This window comes from Coffea arabica, chromosome 6e (genome assembly GCF_036785885.1).
Source record: "Coffea arabica cultivar ET-39 chromosome 6e, Coffea Arabica ET-39 HiFi, whole genome shotgun sequence".
Lineage (NCBI taxonomy): Eukaryota > Viridiplantae > Streptophyta > Magnoliopsida > Gentianales > Rubiaceae > Coffea > Coffea arabica.
This window is the reverse complement of record NC_092321.1, coordinates 6,113,864-6,131,367: the sequence shown is the minus strand read 5'-3', so window position 1 is coordinate 6,131,367 and position 17,504 is coordinate 6,113,864. Positions and strand designations below refer to the sequence as shown.

The following is a 17,504-nucleotide window of genomic DNA, read 5'->3' as shown; positions in this document are numbered from 1 at the left end:
CCTCTTTAGTCCTAATCTTTTTTTTTGTAATTAAAAGTTTTAGTGAGTTCCTCTCCGTTTATCGCTACAAATCAGAACATACGTGGAAAATGAAAATCATGAATCATTTGCAAAAATTTTTATAAATGATTCATCAACATAGTCCTCAAATGAAAATCATAAATCATTTAAAATCATTTACAAATATTTTTATAAATGATTCATCAACACAGTCCTCACGTTAACATTTACACGACCCTTCTGTCAAAAAAAAAAAAACTCATCCAACTCGTCCTTGCCAAATTGTTTACACTTCTTTAGTCTTATTTGGATTTGGGTTGCATATGCAATTAAACCATCTCGATCGTTTTTTTTTCCCCCCTGCAACCATGACAGACTCCCGTGTTCACTTCTCTTGTGGTTTACTCATCAACTTTACTGGGTAATCAGATCAATGTCTTCACTGGGTAAGCTTTTAGCTTTGGGTGCAGAATCCTTAGTTATTTTTAGCTTTTCCATTTTTGGTTTTCCATTCTTAAATTCAAAGAATTAATCGGGTCAATCGGGGTCCATGCCTCTCGAATATCACAGCCAATGTCCTTGGTCAAATTTAAACACCTTTTGACACCCAAATTCTGCCAACCATATAATTACCTGAAAAACAAACCAACAGAAATCGTCAATAACCATACACGAACAAACAAACTGAGAAAAATAGAAAGGAAAAGGATGCTTCTTCGCCGAGAGAAGAGAAGTACAAGCATGCAGAAAGACCAGATCAATGTTCACGCCCACAGCAAGACCGAATCAAACACCACAAACGAGGTATCGGCTATCAAGCCCATGGACCCCCCCCCCCCCGGCCCCCAATCCCACACACAGCACACACAACAACAACACAAAAACCAAAAAAGTTAAAAATAAAATCGAAAATTGAAAAAGAGGAACGTTTCAAACAAAAAAGGGACGCCAAAAAAAGGGGAAAAAAGAAAATTTGAAAAACGAAGCGCTGAGCATGGTTATCAGCATTGAATAAAGAATGAATTGTAAGCCAATCGGAAAGGAATTGCAGATTTAAGGATCCATATCTGAAACTTGACAAGATTAATCTCCAATCAGTCTGACTTTAGTTTAGTTGATTTGATCAATTAATGTATTACCGTAAGATTAAAAACTGATTGATTTAAGAGAGATCTTCGGAATTATATTGCAAATTAAAATTCTCTGCAATTTTTTCAGATGAAGTCCGTAACTTGCTATACTATATGCACATAGGTATATACACAGGTGGTCTCTGTGGCCGGATTCCTAGGGTTTCGGTCACGGAGACACTAAAACACGTTCCGCTTCGACCTCCACCATCGCACCACCAGTCAACTCTTTCTGACGTCACCTCTGGCGTCACCCTCACTGCCGCGCCTTCTCCTCTCTTCTCGGAAGAACAGCCAAAATTCACAGAAACCTGTTTAAGAGTTCGCGTTTCGGTTCCTCAAGAAGAGCCCTCCGCTTTAGACATGGCAGAGAGGCGGCTAGGCCGAGGATGGAAATCCCCGCGGCGGCGCTGGTGATGAGAAGAAGGACGAATTAAAGCCGCCAAAGCTCTCTTCACCAAATCTCCCTCCACGGTTCCGATTCTCACCAAAGAATTCGTCATCGCGGACCTCCTCATGTTCAACCGGTTCGAGTTGTACGGCGCCGTTTGGGTATGACTGCTGCTGCTACTACTGTGGCCAATACTCTTATGCAAGCTGCAGCGGAACGAGCCAGGATGATTTGAAGGAGAGCACATACAAGTCCGCTTCTGAGACTTCTGAACCACCTGGTTTTTCTTGTTCACCATGGAAATGGAACGGTTGGGGGAAATAGGCCGGTCCAATGAAAACCGAACCGAGGCAGCGGAAGGAGCAGAACTATATAGATTGACGCGGGTAGGAGAAGTCGATCTGTGAAGGAGAGTGGAAGGGTAGGAGCGAGCTGAAAAAGTAGATGTCGACGAAGCGAAAGCTGATGAAGAGGAGGAGGAGCAGGAGAATGACCGCGTTCTGGAGGAATAGAATCTTCCAGAAGGGGAGAGCGAACGGAGCACTGGTCCGCTTGATCGCCGAGTTGCTGCCGCCATATTTGTCGGTTAAAGACCACTAGTACAAGATAGGTGAAAGGTGGTTGAAGAGAGAGAAAGGAAAAACAGTAGAGAATATTGATCAACTGTACTTCCAATAAGGATGATTTTGAGCGTCTAATTTGGCAAACCTGGCTTGACTCGAGCCAGGTATTTATAGGAGTTTGAAAGCTGTAGAATTGGAAAAAGTAATCTCCATGGCGGTTTTTATTTTATTTTATTTTATTTTTTGGTCTAATCTTTGGGATTTGCTGGTTATTTCCAATTTACAGTTTTACACCTTGATATTTTGTGGAATTGGAAGTCGGGTCCCATAGCACAGCACAACTTAAATCGTCAACTTGTCGACATCATGATACATTACAATCAATTTTGGTAATGAAATTAACTTTGCAGTTAGATGCATCACGCAATTAATATCAAGTCTAATATTTAACATATATATATTTTTTACTGTAACTCATAATACGAGTCATGGAGTTAAATCCTTTTGCTGTGAAGCTGTAAATGTGATAATAAGTCCATTCATTGATAGCGGAAGGACATCCACAGGAGAGTGACTTGTCATAGCCTAAATATCTTATCTTTCTAATAAATCCTTATATCTAGTCTAGACTAATAATTGAAAAGAGTTTCTCTATTGATAAATATTTATATAATTTTTCTAACTTGCTAGCATATTTAAATCACACATAATTTGTATTGTAAATGCACATATTAACAATAACATTTTTAAAAATTTTAACACTCTTACTATATTTTAGCAGACTCATATTTATGATATATTTCTAGCATTATTTATCATTCATTAACAGAATTGCAAACAAGAGTTCTTTAGTTTCAAACATAAATAAAAATTTGTTTTCATCCAGCATTTTAATTTTCTAGTGGTCCTTTCTGAGGTGAAATTTCTAAATTCAGAGTTAAAAGGGGTCAAAGTGCAAGTTATGTATTTTTTTTAACCCCAAAAAAAAATGCTGCAAATTGTCTAGATGAATCAAGAGTTGCGTGCACCTTTTTTCCTGAAAATTGTTTGAAAATCAATGCAGGACCTGACTCGGGGCATGGGCCCCTTTATTCGGCGGAGCCTAACCGTTGTATGTCACGGTTAAGATGTTGGGAAGTGGAATCACTGGGCTGGGAATTGAAAAACTGAAACCTCCGCCGTTTGATTCGGGTAGAGAGTACAGTGGGCAGCCACGTAAGTCATCTGCTTTACTGACTCACATTCTGTAGATTCCGCGTATTGTGCGTGCCATGATGAAAGAAATTATTGGATGGGGGTGGAATATGGGGCCATCACGGGTGGTGCACATGTGGGCTCTGTAATGCAGGTCCACAGAAACCATGCGGCTGAATTTTGTGCGCCTTTTAACTTTCCTAACGTCAGCATATTATATGAACATTTTACTCTGCCATTATTAGTTTTAGATTTTTATTTTTTGTGCCTGAGATATTAAAGTAATTATTTTTTTTTTAACACGGATGTTCTACATGGATTCATAAGATGTATAAATTGCCTTAAATATTGCCAATTGAAAATTTTAAGCAAAACACTGGGAGACAAATAATTAAGTGATTTATAAGTTTGGCTGGGCAGTACGAGTAGGCTTAGACCTAACGATGGTTATGTTAAAACAAGTTACCAGATTATATTGGTCTGAAGAACTCATGGGACAGAAAGTTGAGAATTAGGTGCATGCCAATCCCATCATGTGCAATTATCATGATCTTGGGCATTATTAAGATATAACAATCTGAATTTGTTGGTATAGGCGTTGCATGTTTAACAAATAGATAATCTGTAGATCGTTGTTCTAATTTAGGAAGAATCTTCTCGTGACAAACATATTCAATGGGAGACAAGTTTTATTACTAAGCACTCTTTGATAACTCAATTCAACACTTAAATTTAATAAGTTAAGATTTTAACATATTCAGACGCGTTTGATAATAAAAACTAGAACATCTGATTTCGTTAAGTGTCATTGAATTTCTCAGGCAAATTTTGCTCCAAAAAATAAGTAATAAATTATTCACCTATCACTTAATATGATATACATACAAATGTATCAAATTTAATACTTAATAATTCATTAATTTAATGGATTCAGATTTCAGTTCTTATAAATCAGTTTTATCAAACGCACTCTAAATAAAATATTTATTTGTACTCCCATTTTTTTCAATCACACTCGTCCCATCATTTTGAATCATATAGTTTTCATTTATTAGGTTATATGATAAAACAAATTGTGGGATTGCAAATAACAACAAAAAATGAGTGCAAACAACATTTTTCATTTTCCATTACTAAAATAGTAAAATGTAAAGTTAAGGATTTGCATAGAATTAGGTGGTCGGATCCCTAAATTTATTACGGTTATGCCCCGCTCCATGTGAGTTTGTTAATGTATTTCTTCCGTGGGTGATAGTTATTGGTGGATGCGGGAAATTCGCTTCAACAAATTTTAAAAAGAAGATGACACTGAGGTCCCAAGAAATTTGAGTGGAACAAATTGAAGATGGGCACCGATGATGATGCATGGCACTTGCGATCGGTGGGAATCTTGAAGAAATATTATTAATTATAAGGTGAAAGATTCTGCAGATCATAAAAGGAAGATTCACGAGAGTGCAAACTTGGCGTGGATTCAAGTCATTGTCTTTGGCTTTTTCCCCTCTTTAATTTTACACTCTTAGCTAGTTATGAAAAAATTAACTCTACCGTTTGGGAGGAAGCTTTCATATTGAATAGCTAGGTAGTTTTCCATCTTATCTTATTCAGAGTATAAAGATGTCCAAAAAGTGATATAGCGATAAACGTAGAAAAATTAAATTAGTGATTATAAAAGTGTGTAACTTTTAAAATCACAATATCCGTGACATTCTTATTCACAATACACAAAAAGCAGGAGGATAATAAATGTATAAAATAGCGGTTGAAATTATGTGGACTAAACCTCGTTTTTAATCAACTATTCTACTTTTTTGTCTTATTTTGATCCCGTTTGGGCCATCCAAATGTTCCGTTCAGGCCTGTTACAAAATATACCTTAGTTAAATAGAATCAATTTGGTGGATAGGAGGTTAAGGGTTCAAATCTTGTCTCCCATCATTTGTTACAATATGTGATTTTCGAAATTCATACGGGTGCTTAATGCACCCGTCTGGTCTGATGGTGATTCAGTCCCTTTATATTTGACTAGAGTAAATAAATGACGAATGAAAAAAAAAAAAGGAATCAATTTGATCAAATGGATACTGGGTATTCTGGGAACACAAAGCCAACAATTTACCGCTGAACATTTTACTGTCATTCTACTAACCGAGGAGGAGATGCCTAATTGGGAAGCATCCCACCACTCCACCATTCAGGACTGGAGGCGGCGGAAACCGAAATGCACACTATATAGTACTAGTATTAAACTCATGAATATGATTTGTGGCGCAAACGGCACACGCCAAAATCAATTACCAGACACAAGAAAATCAAGATCAAAAGAACGACGTTTATTTTAGCATCAAATTCTCTGTTTCCGGTGTATTAAGTTTTCAAAAGCGAGCGGGGGTGTCCACGTTCTGGAACTGGTTTGAATACTTTTTAATGAGCACTCACCTTTGTTTGTGTCCAAAAACATGCGCACTTGTCCTTAACACACAAATTAAAAATGGTTTGTTTGGATTGGCCTTTATTTCCCCAAATTTATTTGCTTACATCATCATTACAATTTTCAATACACTTTTTTACCTTCCCAATTACCTTTTTATCTCACATACATCACATCAAAAAAAATGCTACAATAAAAATATCTCTAATAATTCACGATCCAAACATACCAACATTTCAATTTCTTGATCAAAATAAATGGCTGCTTTCTTGGACAGGAAGCACAAAAACGTTCTCTTATGTTCCCATGAATCGGTTTACTAAAATATTGATCAGTTTGGAAGATTCTGACGGGGTGCAGGTCTAGATGATGACCCATATGGAGCATTAAATTTAGGGCACGTAAGGCCAAAATTCGTGGAGTCGGCTGCAGTGCACGGTTTTGCTTGACTGTTGACAAAGTCGTTTCCAAAGTTGATTCTTTAATGTCGATGATTTAGCTTTACATGTGGCATCCAATAATAAATAGTAAAAGAAAAGGTAATGAAGATACATTAAAGGGAGGAATAATATTTACACCGTTTGTATTAACTCTTTTTTGAGATATTTTTGAAATATTTTACTATAATAATGTATATGAAAAATTTTTACTATAAATATTTTTTTTAAATATTTGATATATTGTATGAATGAGATATTTTTTAAATTATTTTTATTTATGTATTATTATAACATTGTATTTGAAAAATAAATCAATCCAAACGAAGCATGTATATGTATATATATACACACGCACTAGTACTGGTATAGTAGTATTATTTTTTTCTTTACGTGGCACTTTCTATTCTTCTCTGATGTGCATGTACGTTTTGAAAACTACTGGTAGGATAATACTACCTTTGTTAGAGTAGCATGGCGCATGAAGAAACATTAATCAAATCTCTACATCCACCGCCAAAGGAAGGTATCTTTTAAAAATTCTTAATACATTCCTTAGCAATTGCAGGTATCAAACGCGTTCAAGCCGTCAGTTTTTGGAAAGAACAAAACCCCCACCCCCCCCCCCCCCCCCCCCCCCCCCACAACACAGAAAAGGAATAAAGGGCAATTGCAAAAGTTGTTTTGGAATTCTGACGAGGGGACCAAGTAATTGAACTTCCAAGTTGCCAATTGTCTAAAATTTGACCGATTGATCTGACGAGCTAGACCGGAACTTGGAGGCCAGAGAATGGGTCTCATCAATAATTTGATTAAATGAGTCAACTGAAGACATTAAGGTGCAGGGATGCATCAAATTGACTTCTATTATTTCAAGACTTCAAGTCAATCAAGCAGTTGCATTGCGTTGAAAAAGCCGCAGCCCAACCTGCTATATGTACTGTTCAGTGCCGACTTCCTCCTGTGGCGCCTCTTCCTCGGGGCCGTCAGGTCCTGGGGTCGAACCTCCGCAGTAACATCGGCTTCTCCGTGCATCTAAGGTGTTAGGTCTGGTTGGGGCGCTGAACCGGGCCGGAGTGGGATTAGTCGGGCCGCCTTTACGAACTTGACCCGAACACCCACTCCGTCGATAAAAAAAAAAAAAAAAAAAAAAAATTAACCATAAGCATAACATCGGAATTGATTAACTGTAACTGAAACCCATATTACCATTGCCTATGTAATAGTAATATAGTACCTTTCCGCACTCAAGCTTCCAGACGTCGTATGCCCCATCTTTTCTGGACCGAGGGCCATGGTGCGGGGGGCTTTGTATGTGGGGATCATCAATTCATCTCATCAATCAATTAATAGGTTGGAAAAGTATTACTCGCCAAGATTAGCGGACATGATCTGGACCTGAAATGCTAGACGATTACGAAACACGACCGACTCTCGACCGTGATACTTCACTGGGGAGATGCTGCAAATCGCCATCCGCGATTGGTACCTGAAGTCGGAGAGCACCAGCCGTTCAGGCCCTCCATCATTCCAACTTAGAGCCCACAAACGCAATCCGTTTAGGAATTGAGTTTCTTTTTTCTTTTTTTTTTTTTGGCAGGGATTTTTGCAATGGGTACAGCTAATCGTCTGTTTATGGTTGCATATGATCGATCATTAGCACCACAAATCGCACCCAAAAACTATGAGATTCATATTCTTCCCTTCTTATCTATTTACTAAAGTATTATTGTCCATGCCCAAGGCTGCTGTTTGAATAGATGATAGAATTCGCCAAAAAAAATAAAAAAGAACAGGATTCGATCGATGCAACTAGATAACTTTAAAAGCATAAACATTACATATTATCATCTCCCTCACCTGAAAGTTGATTTTTCTCCCCTAGTAATGATTTTAATTTGGGTCCTACGTTCTTAAAATTTTCACAGCTCGTAGCTAACGAAGAAAAAAAGATCGAATGACTACGTAGGGGCCAGTCTCTCCCACTTGCCTGGCTGTTGTGGCCCTTGGATGAGGAAGCTAATTCCCCAGCCCATGAGCCAGTATCAACTATCTATAGGTTGAAAGTTGGAATCTTTCAAGCTTGGAATACACAGTTGTGGTAGCAAACACTACTGGAAACCCTGGGAATGTTGATTATATTTATGGGGGGGCTTTGATCATTCAATCATTCATCATAGAGTCTAGATTAGATTTTGGACCAAAGTAATGCGCGCGCGTTTCCCACATTCTGCAGTGAACAAAGCCTATAATATTTTGGGTTCGAGAAGAAAAGACTGACTAAAAGTTTTACGCCAGGAATCGCGTATTATTGACGTTGAATAACGCTCGAAGAGAAGAGCGGGATATCATATGCGTGTATTTTTTGCTGCATATGCCCTGAAACTTCTGATCCGACTTTATGCGCACAACATTTGAATTCAGATCAGGTTTGATCTATGTTGTTGGTATGCCCAAGTCCATGCTCCTCCTTTTATTCACCCCGTTCCACCTTCCCCCCTCTAAATAGAGAGGAAAATAACAAAAGAAACCAGAAAGCAGACAGAAGTGATGATCTATAATGGCACTTGTAGAACTATTGATAACCAGAAAGCTAAAAATGGTTTTGGGTGTATTTATATTTTTAGTCCTGATATCAGATTAGACTTTTTTCTCGGATTAATGATGGTCGTCCTACACTGTTAATTACAAGTTGGACTCGACTCACACGATATTTTATTTGATTGATAATGTGACTTTTATTATTATAATGGTACCCAGGTTCAAACTAGTAAATCCTATGACGATGATATATATGATCTAAAATGCTGCTACTTCTGCACTTGTATCCACTTAGAAAAACGGAGAAGAAGAGGAACAGGGAACAAAAAATGAAAACAAAAATCATCTATGGCCCCATTTGCTCATTCAGGAAGCAAAAGGGTTTTCAGCTGAGGATCTGCTGTCAACCTTTTTGGTGTATGCTCGGTGCCTTCGCTCTCTGGCGTAGAATATCCATATCAGCAATGATAACATTACCGCAACTGAGGAAGAGATGAAGCCAAGGTACATCCAACTGGTAAATTTGCTCAAACCTGGGCAGTAATCTCTACTAATATCACCAAACAATTCTTTCAGATACGTGGAGTCTATCAAGCCCACCACAAATGGCGTGTCCTCGTATAAAGCATAGCTGATATTTGCCGTGCTAGCCAGCTGGTCGTAATTATCAGGAGTTATTCTGCCCGGTGATCTGCATATCCCACCAGAAACTTGACAAACATACTTCTTCCATACCTGCAAAATGAGAATCTAGTTACTGGTTCTGGCGGCGATTAGAAAGATGAGGGATTCCGAAAACACACCTGCGGTGCATCCTTCAAGCTGACTTCGCCATCTGCACATTTCCTGTCGGTCAAATTGGAGTCGTATGGGTTGCAAGCAACAGGGACCAAGGGGCCGTTTTGGTGGAAGTATAAGGGGGGGCCAACATCTGGGGGAACATCCGCGTTGGAGACGTTGGTTATTATTCCATTAAGCATTTCGACCACGCCGAAAGTAACACCCTTTGTCACTGAGGAGATCTCTTGAGCAGTTTGATTATCTACTTGGGGGATTATTGCTTCAAGGGCTGAATGGGCAGTTGGATTCTGGAGCCATTCGTCCAAGGCTACGCATGTGTCTGCAACGGCACTGATAAGCAAATAACAAAAGAAATTAGTAGTATCTTCTTAAATTGATCAAAGCTAACACTATCAGAGGACCACAGGTGAATGGAGTTTTTTTTTTCCATGATGAACATAAACTCCTGACTTACTTATGCACAAGAAGAAACACGCCACTCATCATAAACGTAGCTGCTACCAGAATCCATCCAACTACTGCCAAGCTGCGCCAATGGGAAATATAGCTTGATCAGCAGACATAAGAATAACAGCACATTCAACTGCTTTCTCGGGATTATTGCAGTAGCAAGCCAGGATTTCATGAAATTATACTCGCCTGTATACCAAACATCCCAGCCCAAGAATGGAAAGTACTGTGACAAACAAGAGCCCCGACCAATCATTGACACTTCGATGAGATGTTTGAAATATGAAAAGCCATGTTCAAATCCTTGAACAAATGCAAACAACTTACAGAATCCGAGGACTGCCAAGATGAGCAAAGCAGAAGCAACGTAAATCAACATCAATCTCCTGTACAAAAATTAAGGTTAAAGATTTGCTTAAGACCCCCCAAAGAAAAAGGGACCAAAGATGTGGCGAATAGTGAAATTAGCAGCAATCCAAGAACACAGAAGGGAGATATAAGAACGGGATAGTACAGGGGACTCAACAAACTGCGAATGTCCTGCGAATTCTTTGTGGTGATATTCCGAAATTGAGCAGTTACAGCATTAATCGTTTTCCCAGTACTATCAATATCAGCCTTTAAATCATCAGGTAAGACTGCTCGTCCAACACTACTATTCTTCGCGGCCAGAAGATCATGAAGCACGTCTCCCAGCTTCACAATGACATCATCTGCCTCGTGCAAAACAAAGCTGGTTGTGTTCACAATGCTGTCCTGGAATTTGTCTTGGCCCGCGAAAACAAAAGCAATTCCGGCTCTAAAATGAAATGCAGAAAAGTTTCACAACAAATCCATAGTTTCTATAAAAATGCAGATCGTTCTGGGATTTAAAACACATTTCAATAATGGTATAAGAGATGAAGAAACTAGCTAGGCAGAGAGAAAAAGAGTCGGTACATTGCTGCAATGGTGAAAATGGCAAGGCAAGTAACGGAGACAGCATAGGCAGTTCGAGAATAGCCGTAACTGTTTCTGCTGCAGAAGCAACAACGACAGCAGAAGCAAAGCAGGAATACTGCGAAGAATATGAACCATACAACAGCAAAGACGAAAGGGCCAGTAGCTGAATAAGCAACAGACTACAAGGCAAAGCAAGATAAGCATAATAAATATCAGTGGATCAAACCTGTAGAAAAATGCTAGAAAGAAGAGGGAAATCCATTGCAGATTGCAATGGTCTATAAAGGTGCGGAAGCTGCAAAAGAAATAAAAATTTGGATAGGAATGTATAATAGAAAGTGTTGGACATCACGAACGCTAAACACAAGACAGGGCGTACATATAGGAAACAGATAAAAGAAAATGTGAGCGTATACCATAAAGGATCAATAGAAAGAATATGGAAAAAAAAAATGGACATGCATTTGCTCTATCAATACCGACTGCAAAGAATTCTGAATATCATATTCATATATCTTGTCAGGTAAAATAAAACACCTACCTTTTTTTTAATCATCAATAAACTTACACCGCTAGTTGAATTTAAAGACGAATTGATGTAATTGAATAGCTAGATAATGCATAATTTCGGAAAGAAAGATAAAAATGTGATCGTACTGTTCAAGCATAAAATTGGGGAAAGCTCACAAATATGTAATGTGGATTGGTAATGTTCCAACCGCCAGTGTAGTAATTGAAGCTATCAGTAGGATCTTTCCGGTGGGTTCTATTTGCAGCCAATATTAGATACGTGGAATTCTGGCTGGTGGTTTCAGCACCTATCCTCCTCGTATTACCTTCGACTGCCGCATGATGATGCATTCTCGTATCAAGAAGCTCTATAAAAAGAAGAAGAAGAAATAGAAAAAAAAATGGAATGTCAAATTGAGCACGCATCTAGAAAACGAATTAAACTTTACACCTGTAGCCTTAATTAATGCATGAAATGAGAAACAAAGTTTAGAATATAAACGCATGCACCTTTGACGGCGGATAAATTAATACAGAACAATACAGAAGTCCAATGTGTGGTACCTGGAATACTTGCATGTTGGAGGTTGTAATGATCTTGAGAATCACCATATGAGAGGGAAAGGAAGTTCACAAAGATGAAGAAGGAGAGAAGAAAAAGTAACATAGGAAATGGGTTCGAGTTCAGGCAATTCATGGTGTTGTCCGAAATCTTGCCTATTCTTGCGTCAGAGGAGGAGGTGGATGATCAATCTTCGATTTCCCATGTTATAGTAGCGGTCAATTTTGAAAGGATTTTAACGGGGGAGGGGCAACGGCTGGGGTGACATCTTGGCAGTACTTTTTTTTCAGTGATTGTAATTTGTTACGTGCGTTAACTCAGTGGATAAGACAGTTTACCTCAGAGAAAAGAAAAAGTTAAAAGGAAAAAACACAAAAAATAAAAGGGAAGCCAGGCTGCAGCAACGAATTATTGTCGACCACCCAAGGATTTCCCATAAAAGAAAGTTGAGACAACCTTAATTTCGTACTCTTGTTTCCCTCCCCTATTCCGGTTAAATAGCAAGAATCGGCAGTATTCTAGTCTAGTCACGAACGAACTAACAACTTATAAACATGCCCATAAGCCAATTAACAATGTGTTTGGATGGGAGATCAACATTTATCACCCCTCACCGGATGCAGCAACGGTTGATTCCGTTTAATTGCAGCTACTTGCTTTCCTTTCAATCCCTCCCAAGGGAAAGTGAATACATTTTCCTTGTTTTCATGAAAATAAGCTGAATAAGCAGTATTCCAAAAGTAAACTTGAAACCGTCATATGCCGAGATGTTGATGATGGGTTTCATATTGCTAAGCGAGAGAGATGTAACCTCATATGAAACACAGCTTGGGCTGCTAGCATCCCAGATTTTGGATACTTATTCTACTGGGTTAGGCATTTGGAAAAGTTGAAAGCCGGTACATCCGTCATTTGCCCAACTTGAAAAAAGGCTTTGGATCATCAGGTGTCCATCTTCCAACACCGGGTATGAAGTTCCGCAGCCCAACAGAAACGGACCTTTTCCACGTGATGAGTCGAGGCTGAAGCCAGGACGGCAAATGAAACTAATCGAACTTCAATGTTGTCGGCCTCAATTCGTGTTTTTGGGCTTGAGACAAGTTCGAATTCAAGTTCAAATCTTAGAGCAAATTATCCGGTTGGCCACTAAACTTTTACGATCGTTGAGTTTTGGTCACTCAACTGTTAAAAGTCTGATTTTGGCCACTAAAATGTATAAAGTTAAGACACGAAGCCATTCGGTTAGATTTAGCCGTTAAGTTCTCTCATCTGTTTGTCCGCGTGATTTCCAAGACAAAGAAAGGGACAATTAGGGAGTAATTATTAGCACTTGTTGAATCACGTTTACATCAGTGGAAGAGTTGATGTTTCAAGTTTCAACTCTACACGGCAAACATAAAATGAATTTTCCAGATATATATATATATCTTTTTTGGGAGCCGACTCTTCCAGATGTTAATCCAAAGCCCTTTATGTAAACGTGGTTTTGCTGGAGCTCCTAATTACCAATTATTAAAAACAGGGAGAGAGAAAGAGAGAGACGGTTTGCCACAAGCAACTCCACCAGCCACCGCTTGCAACATTACTTGTTTTTGGTAATTTTGGATGATTGATCAGCAAAAAGAAAGGACCCAGCCTCAACAGTTGTAAGCGTAAGGTGTTTTACACACCGGACATGACTAATAAAATCGCTCTCAGGCCATTTTAAACACGATTTGCTAAGTTGTTTTTCATGATTGGGTTAAACGTGTGTCGTAATGTAGGTTTAATAACTTGATAAATTTGATACTTGTAAAAAAAAAAAAAAAATTGATAAATTTGATGTCTAGGAATTTAAGAAGATACGTAGTAAGTGATGGGATTAATGCAAAGTGAGCTGACTTGTTCCATCTAGTAAACATGACGTGATGGAAACTAAATGCATGTAGTCCTAGGAAACAAGCGAAGATGATTAACTTATGGCTGAGTGTCTAACGGGCAGTCATTAATTAAGATATAATTGAGATGTTAAGTTTTTTTAAAAAGTAAAGTTAATATTAGAATAAGTGTATAAATACAAAGAAATATCTTAATTATTAGTGCATGCATTCATATGATATATTATGTGTGATTTAGATGAATTAACAAGTGTTCAATGGACGTTCTTTAGAAAAATTGTGGATGACGTATTACACTCTATTTGTTTTTAACTGGAATGCATGTCCTTTAGAAAAAAAAAAAAAAGAAGAAGATAAATTGCTTTGTATTGGGACTCCAATAGCTTATATAATTTTATTGTCGAGAAAGTTTTGATGCAGTGGTTAAAATTAAGATTACAGAATATACGGCTGAAAGAGCAAAAAGGTTTACGCAGAAAGTTATGTAAACTAAGTAGTAGAAATTACTAGCTAGTAGGTGCCGGAGAGTCCCCCGCACTTTGCGGGAGCAGTTTGGAACACTGAATCCATCCATATGTATTACTACTATTACAAGCAAATCCCCTGCAATAGGAAAGAGTCAAGGGCACAGGCATGCGCGGATGGCTCTTCGCAGTTCCTGTTGAAGGACCACTAGTCTGTCTAAGACTTAAAACAGAGTCGGCAGGCTTATCTAACAAGTATCTATGTATGTATAGCTGGAATGGAATTCCTAATCCTAAGCCACGCATGCGCGCAGTCGATTTCATGCAATTTGAGATTCGGGGTTGAATTAATTAAGCAACTACCGAGAAATTTGCCCAGAAACGAAGATGACGTCATAGCTCATGCATGAAATGATGAAACCATTAAATACTAGTACTAATTAAGACTTGCAAAGTTCAAACCGCATGTTTACTAGTTTTTTCTTAATTAGAGAATTTTTTTGTCTCACACATATTTATCTTGGAATAAGTAAATTGGTAGAAGTATAATAGTTTTTGGTCAAATTAATACATATGATGATGTAGATTGGTCTGACGTATGAGTGCACAACTGTGCAGTTCAGGCGGACGTTAAGATTCAGCTTTACTTGTAGCCTTGCATTTCGTCTAATTCACGATAAAGAAATTTCCACGAACTCATTATTGATTTATAATATTTTATACTACTTGCATCCGAAGCTCATCAACCCAACGGAACTCCAAGGGTGATGGGACAGGAAATATAGAAAGTCTTCAAATTCTGTACCTTTCAACGGAAACCCGTTCACCGTTATCGATTGGCGATTGAAGGATGGCTACTCCCGGACGCTTAAAGTAAATTAGTTACTTTTCAATATAAATACATAATTAAGCACACGCATAATAAGTTAAAAGAAAATTTGCCGAATTTGCTTTGTCGAAAGTTATATAACAATCGAGATCGACGTCAATCCGAACGTTTATGTATGCCGATTTTCTTCTGGCCGGATTTGGAGCCCTCCATCCATATTCACGGGCTATATATTAATTTCACCAGGAAATTTGAGGAGGCTAGAGTAGCTTGAAACAGAAATTCAACGGTATTGGTTAATATTCTACGTACACCCTGGCACCAAAAGTTTATGGAGAGATTGTTTTGTTCATTTATTATTAATGCAGATCCACAATGTACCTACCTACCATATGGAGTTTCAACAAATTCAAGAGTAACTGTCTAATTAATACAATTAATATAAGATGGCCGAGACTTAGCCACGCCATCAAGAGTTTTGATCGATCCATACCACCTAATCTTGTGGATACCTATACCATTACCAAGATGTAAGGAAAATCCAAGCCATGCATGTTAAAGATTATGGCCATAAGTTGTCTCACTCTCTTGTAAACGATTTTGCAATTGTTTAACCCTTTACTTACTTATGTGTGTTTGACAACGTACAGCATTCGAGACAGTAACATGTTCCAGAAACCCTCTCTCCACGTTATTCCTGGTGACCCGACCTAATTTACAAAGTCTTTCTCATATCCTTTCAGCAACTCAACATGATATTTTCGCATGTTACATGATCTGCACGTTATGTATTTGAATGTGTATACTGTAGAATGTATCTACAGATCAGAGTCTCCCCTATAGGGTTTTGATTTAAAAATCGTCGTTTTGAGAGAAAATTCTACCACGAAAACGGTGGCAAAAATATTTGAATTCTTTCGTTTTAGTACTGTTCAAAATATGCATTCTACCATAAATCGTAAATTAAAAAGCTATTTGATCCCCAACCCTCTTGTAGTAGTCAAAGCAGCGAACGTACGAAAATAAATAATTGACCTTGATTAATGCACAGAAACGCTCAACTTGGCATCTGCAATCTGGATCCAATTCACATTGCTTGCTTGGCCGAGAAAAGATCTTTTTCTTTTTCTTTTTTTTTTTTTACCCTTTTCATAGTGCTAACTACTTATGACACGTAGGTTAATTTCTTTCCTGTTTCTGTTAAATCGGTGCTAACGAAAAATGGCATTATGATGATGCTACAGTTGGATATAAATGATATCTGAAATTTATTGGTTCGGAGCTGATTCTTAGAAAAGAAATTAACCTGATATTTCGTGGCTTGACGACAACAAAAAAGAAAAGGGAAAAGAGAAATAGTTGGGGTAATCCATTATGGATAGTTCAGTTGGCGACGTTTTTATCCTCCTCATATTCATCCTCTATATTCTTTGTTACAATTTATTAAACATGCTTAAAGAGAGATTATACATAGTGGTCAGATATCGAGCCAAATCATGAGAAGCCCCAACACATGATATAGGTTATAGACACTCCGGTCAAAGAAATCTATGTCACAATATTAACAGTCCCGTCTGTCCAAAGCAAAAAAAACGAGCATTAAAGTCCAATTTAGAAGTCATTAGAGTGGTTAGGTGTTGTGTCAACCGATAACGTGATGATTAAGGGAACAATTAATACAGTCGCGGAACATGCACAGAAGTTGGCCCAGATTTTGTTACTATTCCTCTGGCAAGTACAAAATAAGATGACGGTAGTATATGTGCTTTTGCCCAGTAGATAGTGGCTAAATTTCTTTCTTTTTTGAGGACCGTCAAGATCAAAAGAGTGAAAAGAATTAATTCAAATGCAAATCTAGCGGTGAAAAACTCATGGTTAGAATTGACTAGAAGTTTAACGTATGTACTACCAACCTAGAAGGTCATGCATGACCACTAACTACTATCTCTGGACATGCATGGCTTTGCGAGCCAGACCGCCGTAATTATATTTACCAAGTTCAGCATAAGATTATGCTGTATTCTTCTCGCCTACTGCGATTTGCTTAGTTTTCTTAGGGAGCCAAAGTACGAGGACTTGAAAATTGAAATGCATAGTCAAGCAATTAAAATTATGGTTTAGAATCCACGCATGTTTAGGTAGTCCAACATAATAAGGTCTTGGTAATATTCTCTTTGCCAACTACCTTTTTCTTACATTTCTTTGAGGAACTAAAGTATGACAAATTCAAGAATTCAAAGAGTGAAAATGATTTCAAAAGCGAATGCGAGCAATTAAGCTTGTGGTTGGGGTTTACTCGAGGTTACGTATCGGATTATTAATGAAAAACCATTTAGTCTGCACATGCATAATAAGGCAAGCTAAATGAATCATTTAGTTAGC

The 17,504-nt window shown here is 38.0% G+C and overlaps 3 protein-coding genes across 4 annotated transcripts; all 3 read right to left on the bottom strand.

Moving 5' to 3' along the window:
* Positions 1-1,157: 1,157 nt before the first annotated feature.
* Positions 1,158-2,238, bottom strand: LOC113697491 (uncharacterized). Its single transcript, XM_027217129.2, has one exon. The coding sequence runs from the start codon at positions 2,096-2,098 to the stop codon at positions 1,469-1,471; it is 630 nt and encodes a 209-aa protein (XP_027072930.1). The 5' UTR covers positions 2,099-2,238; the 3' UTR covers positions 1,158-1,468.
* Positions 2,239-8,941: 6,703 nt separating this feature from the next.
* On the bottom strand, positions 8,942-12,155 carry LOC113695575 (uncharacterized). Of its 2 annotated transcripts, XM_072054845.1 has the most exons (8): positions 11,955-12,155; positions 11,568-11,758; positions 10,878-11,059; positions 10,453-10,737; positions 10,266-10,324; positions 9,943-10,164; positions 9,491-9,818; positions 8,942-9,422 (listed from the first exon to the last, which is right to left on the bottom strand). In XM_072054845.1, exons 1-6 carry the CDS (start codon positions 12,085-12,087, stop codon positions 10,118-10,120), a joined length of 897 nt encoding a protein of 298 aa, XP_071910946.1. In that variant the 5' UTR covers positions 12,088-12,155; the 3' UTR covers positions 8,942-9,422; positions 9,491-9,818; positions 9,943-10,117. The 2 variants fall into 2 exon arrangements, with proteins under 2 accessions (XP_071910946.1, XP_071910945.1); XM_072054844.1 differs by lacking the exons at positions 8,942-9,422; positions 9,491-9,818; positions 9,943-10,164 and having other exon boundaries at positions 10,199-10,737.
* On the bottom strand, positions 9,054-10,113 carry LOC140009640 (uncharacterized). The gene is made up of 4 exons (XM_072055737.1): positions 10,061-10,113; positions 9,943-10,014; positions 9,491-9,818; positions 9,054-9,422 (listed from the first exon to the last, which is right to left on the bottom strand). The coding sequence occupies exons 1-4, from the start codon at positions 10,111-10,113 to the stop codon at positions 9,054-9,056; spliced, it is 822 nt and encodes a 273-aa protein (XP_071911838.1).
* Positions 12,156-17,504: the final 5,349 nt, after the last annotated feature.